This window comes from Equus quagga, unplaced genomic scaffold (assembly GCF_021613505.1).
Source record: "Equus quagga isolate Etosha38 unplaced genomic scaffold, UCLA_HA_Equagga_1.0 HiC_scaffold_2982_RagTag, whole genome shotgun sequence".
Classification (NCBI taxonomy): Eukaryota; Metazoa; Chordata; class Mammalia; order Perissodactyla; family Equidae; genus Equus; species Equus quagga.
Genome location: NW_025793497.1, coordinates 1 through 7946, shown reverse-complemented (window position 1 = coordinate 7946; position 7946 = coordinate 1). Strand labels below are relative to the sequence as shown.

Genomic DNA, 7946 nt, shown 5'->3' with positions numbered 1-7946 from the left:
GTGGACAGCGGCTGCTGGATGCTGTACGAGCGCCCCCACTACCAGGGCCACCAGTACTTGGTGCGGCGCGGCGACTACCCCGACTCCCAGCACTGGATGGGCCAAAGCGACTCCATCCGCTCCTGCCGCCTCATCCCCCCCGTGAGTGTGACTGTCGTGTCTCTCGTCTCTTTGGAAATGAAAGCCGCTTAAAAATCTCATTCTTCGTTCCAACCGGGGCACAGACAGTGGAGCAGAGCCTGGTGCCAGCAGTCTGGCCCAGAGGGTGTCTCAGATGGGAAGCCATTCTTCAGTCACTTTGGTGGTTTTTTTAAATCACACGTTCCCAGATTTTATATTTTAAATGTAATCAAAATTAAAAGACCAAAGACTAATTAAGAAAAAGCAAGGCATGGTGGAGACTCAAGTTACCATCTGTTCAAGATGTAATTTCTTAAAGTGGTCATTCTAAGCCAAGTCAACTCAGAAATCCAATAGATCAAAATTTATCAATACAATCTTGGTCTGTTTAATTGGTAAAAATACTTTGGGTGGCTTTGGCTTACTTTTCTATTTGATTATGTTCCCGGAGAAGACAGGCCCCTGTCCTCTAGTTTCAATTCTGATTTCGTGGTCGATAGCTGCCAGCTCTCTTAGAAGAACATATCAGAGGAAAGACCAACGCCAACTGACGTTTGAGAGTCAACACTTTCAGAGAGTGAGCGCAGAGTTCTTAGGAGAACTGAGTGTGGGAAGCGTGGGTGCAGTGTCCTTCAAACCTGGCTTAGGAAGGTGATTCTAGCAGCTGGGGGAAATGAATAAGTGGAGGCGAGGGAACCAGAGAGGAAGCTAAAGGGTTAGATAGGTTGAAATCTGGACTAAAACTGAGGCTATGAAAACAGAGGTAAGGAAAATGTGGCATCTCATTTTTACAAGAGTTTAATAATCCTCATTCCATAGCGTACCTAAAACCCAAAACGCTGCTCTTACGGAAAACAGCTAAATGTTGGTTCCTTTTTAACAAGAGTAATATATCAAATGAGACTTCACTTTCCGGTCTCTCACTTTTCTCCTTTGAGAAGGACTTTCTCTAATAACAATTTTATTTTAGGCAAACCTTAATTCCCAAGGACAGAGACTGGCGGAGGGGCGGCTGAACCGCTGCTGAGTTCTGTCCTCACGTTGCCCACAAATCATCAGACTCACTGTGGGGGGGGGGCTGGGGCCAGGGAGGCTCTTTAACTCTGTAACCTGGCTGTTCTGGAAGCGAATTTGGACTCAGGGAACCTCTGGGTTCTGAGGCCAGGGAGGTGCAGGGGCTGGAACTTTAATTCCTGTGTGTGTTCATTTACTTTTTCCTTCTGTCCGCCACCCCAGCACACGGGCGCTTACAGAATGAGGATCTACGAGAGAGATGACTTCAGAGGACAAATGTCAGAAATCACCGATGACTGTCTCTCTCTTCAGGACCACTTCCACCTCAATGAAGTCCACTCCCTCAACGTGCTGGAGGGCTGGTGGGTCCTCTACGAGATGCCCAGCTACCGGGGAAGGCAGTACCTGCTGAGGCCGGGGGAGTACAGGAGATATCTTGACTGGGGGGCTGTGAATGCCAAAGTTGGTTCTTTTAGACGAGTCATGGATTTTTACTGAAGTATTTACATTCTCCACTTTTCTCCCTAGAATCTAATAAAATATTTAGCTTGTGTTTCTGGCACTAATGGAGTCCTGGTTTTCTTTCAATCTAAGACTTAATAAGCGATAATGGTACTTGGCTAAACGTAATGACGTTTTCAAGATGAGAAATGACGTCTTACAAGGGGAAGGAAGTAGAAGACGTTATTGCCAGCGTTCTTTAAAGACTAAACCACATAGGCTCAAAGTTCTATTCAACTGGCTAAAGCCATTTGTGGCTAGTCTTACAAGGATCTATTTGCAACTACAATGATACATTAGTACTCACTAAACACCTCAAGTTAGCCCCGCCATGGTCCCTGTACAGTCCAAGTCTTAGCTGATGAGGAAAGTCGTTCTCAGCATCTAGACTCTTCCTTCAGTTCCATAAACAAACAAAAAAACTGGTCCCTCTCGTCCATTGCACCCCGTCCTTCTAGCAGCCATGATTCCTTTTCTCCCAATTCCATTTCCAATACCTCATTCCTGCGTGAGATTCCCAGTCCAAATACAATTCACTATCTCTTTGCTGTATGTATTTTGTGAAGAATTCCAGAATTTCTCCCAAAACCACATGCTCACAGGGAAACTCAGCTTCCTAGCATTTTAATAGGAAGCAAAGTATTAAGATTATACATAGAAAATAATACTAAGTGGAAAATAAGGAATCAAAATTTTCTGGAGAAGTTTGTTTGATTGTATTGTTTGTTTATTTTTTAAAAAATGGATTAAGGTTACTAATAAAAAATTACAATATAATAAATTAAAGAATTTTAAAATAGGAGAATGAGGAAATTGAGTTAGAGGAAAACAACAGTAAGAGAGAGAAAGAGATGGAGCCAGGAATGAAGGTCGACCCGAGCCATGGGCTGTAAGGCGCTTTGCTGGCTGTTGACAAAGCAGATTTGGATCCAGCAGCCAAGGCAGAGATGGAGAGAAGATTGGTTCCACGACTCAAAGAATCTATAAGGCAAACAAATTAATGATTCAAGGCAAGCCCCACCATTCCTGGTACTGAAACCTAAAAGAAAGGTTTCTTGTGGGTCCTGGTAAAGAGGTTACTGAGTAAATAGCATCCTCGCTAGAGTCCTGCAGTAATTAAATATGGTTCTTAGGGCTGTTTCTTCCAAAGTTTCTCAGTGAAGCTGGTGGCTTCAGGTCAAAATTCCTCTTAAATAGCCCATCCTTTGAGACTGTAATGAAATGGCTCAAATCCCACCTCACATAGGATGGGAGACTTGTGTCCCACTTCCTCCAACATATTATACACAATGTCACTGTAATTCTGCAGAGGGAACAAGGGGTTTGTGCTTTTCCCAGGTGCCCTTCACTCTGGACTCCTGCATCCTCACTGAGGACCATCCTGCCCTCCTACCCATGCCCCTCCCACTCTGCGCACCACACTGACCCAGACAGGAGACACAGCTCCTCTTCCTGTAGCCCCTGCGCCATCTCTCCCATGAAGCACTGATGTGTGCAGCAGCTCTATTGTAGAGGTTCTGGGAAGCGATGCGAGTTTAGATCAAATAGCACAAAAATATCAAACTTCATACCAGGTAGCCTTGCTCTGGACGGTCTGCAAGTCCCAACCTGCTGCTGGGTGGCCTGATCTTCCTTCCCTCCCCAGCGCCTCTCTTCTCAGTTCTTAGCTGCACCCACATGGTTGCTCACTTTGTGTAGAGTCCCCTTCCACTCCATGTCCTCAAGGACACCATACCCACCACCCAAGCGGCTTACAAACAGAGCAAGCATTTAATTTCTTGCTTAAACTAAGTCATTTTTGAGAATGAAATTGTGTACTATTGATGACTACACTGGGACAAGGGGCATGAACCAAGATGGTTCCAGGCAAACCAGGGCCCATGGTTAGGCTACTTATACAGGTTCCTTCCCCGGAAAATAGTCAGACTCTTGAATTATTGTATATTAATTGTTGATAAATCCCAGTTCTTTTGGCTTTAAACTCCCAGCAGTAGTGTTGGCTTCCTGGAGACATTAACCAGAGTCCTCTCTTTGCCAGTAATAATATGTCAAACACGAATTAGAAAGCCAAAAGCTTCTTGGAGTGTTGAGTTTTATACTATTTTCCCAGTAGGCATAAAATCATAGACTGAAGACACAGAAACTTCCCTGAAACACTTGAACTGAAGGCACATAAAATTAGAGCCCCTGGATCTCATTGATCAAGTTTTTTCTTCTTGAAGATCGGTTGCTTCCATCCCTGGGGCAAAGAGAACTGTGTTCTCCCTCTAATCTCAAAGTAAAGAAAAAGTCCACATTGGGGAGCAGCTGGGGACTACCTCCTAATTCTCCACCTTCCTCTTTCTCTCCTCCTCTCCCTAAAGTAAACCCTGGACCTCCAAGAGTGGAAAGACTTTGGGGTGGAAGCAGCCTCAAGAGTGGAATGGGAGAAAGGACATCCCACAGTATTCCGCTAACCTTTATCCCATTGAGGTGAACCATCCCTTCAAGGTGACCCCTGAGTCAGCCTCCATGCCCAGCACACACCAGTATTTCCTGCACATCATCACTTGTAACACCAAGTCCAGAGTTAACATCTTCTTCCTCTCTTCCCCCTTTCTCCCTTTGAATTTACTTCTTCTGGTCTATCCGACCTTGAAAAGGCCCACCAAGCAAAGAAACTGGAGGAGCAGCTATTCCATGAAGGAGCGCCAAAAACTGTGGTACCAAGCTGTACCCTCAAAGGATCTCCTCATGGCGGGCTCCCTCTCCAGTCTTTCTGCCCTGCTGACAAGGATGGGGTTAGGTCATGATGTTAGTGTGTGTCTTACTCCCTCAAGTTCAAGTTTTCTTCTTTGTGGGTTTGTTAAAGTAAAAGTGGCGATTGCAACCACCTGTTGCTTAAACCAGAAGAAATGTATTGCTCTTAACACAAAAGTAAATTTGTTCCAAGAGGAATGTCACAGGAGTTAAGCAAAGGTGGGTCAATGATTGCTTCCTGTGTTCTGTCATTTATGGAACGATCATCAAGGACATGCTGAGGAAGAGGACAAGAGGCTGGCGCTGTGGCGGGACTCTTGGTCCCTTACCCAGTCTCCTTGTTCAGGGCAATTCGGTCTGCATGGCCGCCAACCAAATGACATTTTCTTACTCAACCAAGCATGTACACAATGCAAATGCTGCATTAATTACTAGGAAGCAGGAAGGCGGGAGGTAAGGTCAACTGCTGGCTGGACCTCAGACAAGCAAAACTCTGGAACTGGCAGCTGCTGCTGTCCCATTCATTGGCATCTCAGACAGAATCACCAAGGAGCAGAGGGTTTAGAGGACAACACACGTTCCTCTTTGCTCTCTTTTGCTTACAGCAGGCCCTTGTGATAAAGGCCTCTTGGATCAAAGGTGGGGTGCTCCTGTCATCCACACATTGAAAGTTGCAGATGCTGAACTTTGATGCGTGTGTGTGCTGAGCATCTGAAATCGGTCCCATGGACTATTAGAGCAATGGATTTCAGACCAGGGAAAAACATTCATACCCTGTATTCATTGAGCAACCTTAATATGCCAGTCCACTTTGTCAGTTAGTGAGAATACAAAAATAAAGACAGAATAGGGGCTCTCCTCATTTATTTCAAGGAACTGATGTCTAAACAAAATAATCACATAAGTGATCATACCATTACAGTGGTATGAACAAGACGCTTGAGGAACAAGGTAGACAGTATTAAATTCAGCCCAGAGGATTAAGAAGGGTTCCAGAAAATATCTACAGAGGAATTGACACTTGATTTGAGCCTTGAAGAAAGAGTAACATTTCTCTGGGTGGAAACTGTAGAAGTGGTGTCTCAGTGAAAAGGATCAATATACTCAAAAGCAAGAGAAGTGTGAGGATAGCATTGCGTATTTGGGAAACCACAAGTGGTTCAGTGTGACCGGGCAGGACATCTGGGGACAGACAGGACGTCGGGTCTGCTGTGCTACATTGAGGAGTCGGGGTCGAGGGTGGAGGCAGTGGGAGTGAGGAAGGGCTTCTAGCAAGGCGGCGGCCGTCTTAGTTCAGGCTCTATAGTAGTGTTTTCACTACTCTGCTCCAAGAACAATCTGGTGCTCGTCAAAAAATACAGATTCCTGGAATCTTTTCCAGATCTAATGATGCAGAATCTCCAGAGAGGGCAGGGCCTGGTAATTTGCATTTTTAGTAAGTACTGGTGCTTCTTATGCACACCAGTGTCTGAAAACTCTAGATGATTTCTAAAGTCCTTTTCAAATTTACCACTTTTTTTTTAACCACCAAATGGCTTCACAGCAGAGAAATTTCTCAGGCGTCTTTCAGAGGATTGCATATCTTTGGGAAAGACAAACAGGCTGAAGTCATCCTTAATAATGTGACACTATTACTAATACCAAACATTTACTCAGTGTTTGCATGTGTCAAGTAGGTGCCAAACACGCTACACACAAAATCCCATTTATTCATGGCACTGTCCCTTAGCCAAAGAACCACCAGGAACACCGGTTGTCAAACAAGGGGGTTTATTACTTGTTACGGCAGGGAGAGCACACCACAGGAGTCGTGGAGCGCCTCAGCACAAGGGTGTTGGGAAGACCCTGTGATAGGATTGGTGCTCTGGCTGGGTGGTTTGGGGGAGGGTCTAGAAAAGTGGAGATTTACTCCAGACAGAATGTTGTCAGGAAGCCGGGATCATTTTGTGGTTGGATGTCTCCATAAATCCACTCATGGGGAGGGGCTGGGGACAAGGATAAAGCTGCGATTGAGAAAGAAGTCACAGTAACTATTTTGGCTGAAAGGGATGTTGGGTATTTTGTGGTGCACACTGACTTTGTTTCTGCCTGTGCTCAGACGGAATTATGAGTCTCCTTATTTGGTCTCATTTCATCTTCATCATGATCTCAGAGTAATCTCGTCTGACATTGGTGTTTTGTGAGATTGTTTGTCTAACAGGGAAATACCACGGCCTTGTTCTGAGGGCCAGGCCAGCTTCCAAGTATGGGAGGCTGCTCTTCCTTCCTTCCTTTCTCATTCTACATAACATGTCCTGTGAGATAAGTGCTACAACACGACTCCTGCTCTGAGAGGTGGTGTGGCTTGCCAAGTCCATGCAGTTATTATGTGGACGTTCTGAGTCCACGGGGCTTTACTGCCTCCCCCTGCCCTGGAGAAGGGAAGCAATCTATAATGCAGTTTACTTCTCTGTTTCGGACCCAATGACCATAGAAACCTTTCCCTTGGCTCTCACAGAAATTGTCTACCAGGAGCTGATCTCCAGAACACCCACCAGAGGGAAGGTAACAGCTATGCCTTAAAGCACGGGGTCAAAACTAGCAAAATCAGAATGCACACCTGTGTCCTGCACTGGACTGGCAACTTGTGGAAAGAAAAAAATGTCGGGCCAGCCCCAGTGGCCTAGAGGTTAAGTTGAGCGTGCTCTGCTTCTGTGGCCCAGGCTTGGCTTCTGGGCATGGACCTACACTGCTCTGTTAGGAGCCATGCTGTGCTGGCAGCCCTCATACTAAAAAATAGAGGAAGATTAGCACAGATGTCAGCTCAGGGTGAATCTTCCTCAGCAAAAAAAGAAGAAAGAAAGAAAGAAAAAAATGTTGAGTTAGAGTGGTCTCTGCTGTCACTGCTCTTTGCACGGCCTCTCTGGAGGTCCAGGACACTCCTCTGAGGTGTAGGTTTCTCCTGGAAAATGCACAGGGCACAACTGAATCATGTGTGTAGAGACATGAATTTAAGGTCAAAAGTTCGGACTGAATTGCTGATAAATTTAGAAAACACTAAGAATCCAAATGAAAGCAACGCTCGGGACCCATTGAGGACGCATACAGAACAGCGTTAGAATGTACCAGAAAGTGAGGGCAAATCTACAGGCATTTCCACTGAATGCAGCACGTAAAAGGGATCCATAAAATCCCCTTACTCACCCGGGGCCCCTTTTGTGCTGTTCTTGCCAACGCAGCAGCCGTCCTGCTACATAGACCGGCTGCCACTCTTGTCCCCACAGTCTGGACTCTGGTCATCGCTGTCAACAACCATGGGGAAGGTGAGCCGAGCAGGGCCACGCCGTGTCTGCTGAGCGTCTGCCGTGGGGGTCCTCCCGGCTGACGTGCTGCCGCCTCTCGTTCTCCCCGCAGATCACCTTCTTCGAGGACCGCGGCTTCCAGGGCCGCCGCTACGAGTGCACCAGCGACCAGCCCAACCTGCAGCCCCACCTGAGCCGCTGCAACTCGGTGCGCGTGGACAGCGGCTGCTGGATGCTGTACGAGCGCCCCCACTACCAGGGCCACCAGTACTTGGTGCGGCGCGGCGACTA

At 46.5% G+C, this 7946-nt stretch overlaps 1 protein-coding gene across 1 annotated transcript; it reads left to right on the top strand.

The window, feature by feature from the left end:
• Window positions 1-3: 3 nt before the first annotated feature.
• LOC124232173 (gamma-crystallin B) lies at window positions 4-1632 on the top strand (the record flags this gene model as incomplete). Its single annotated transcript, XM_046649131.1, has 2 exons — window positions 4-141; window positions 1357-1632. Coding segments are annotated over 2 exons (414 nt in total), but the record flags the coding sequence as incomplete, so codon positions are not given.
• Between the last annotated feature and the right edge of the window lie 6314 nt (window positions 1633-7946).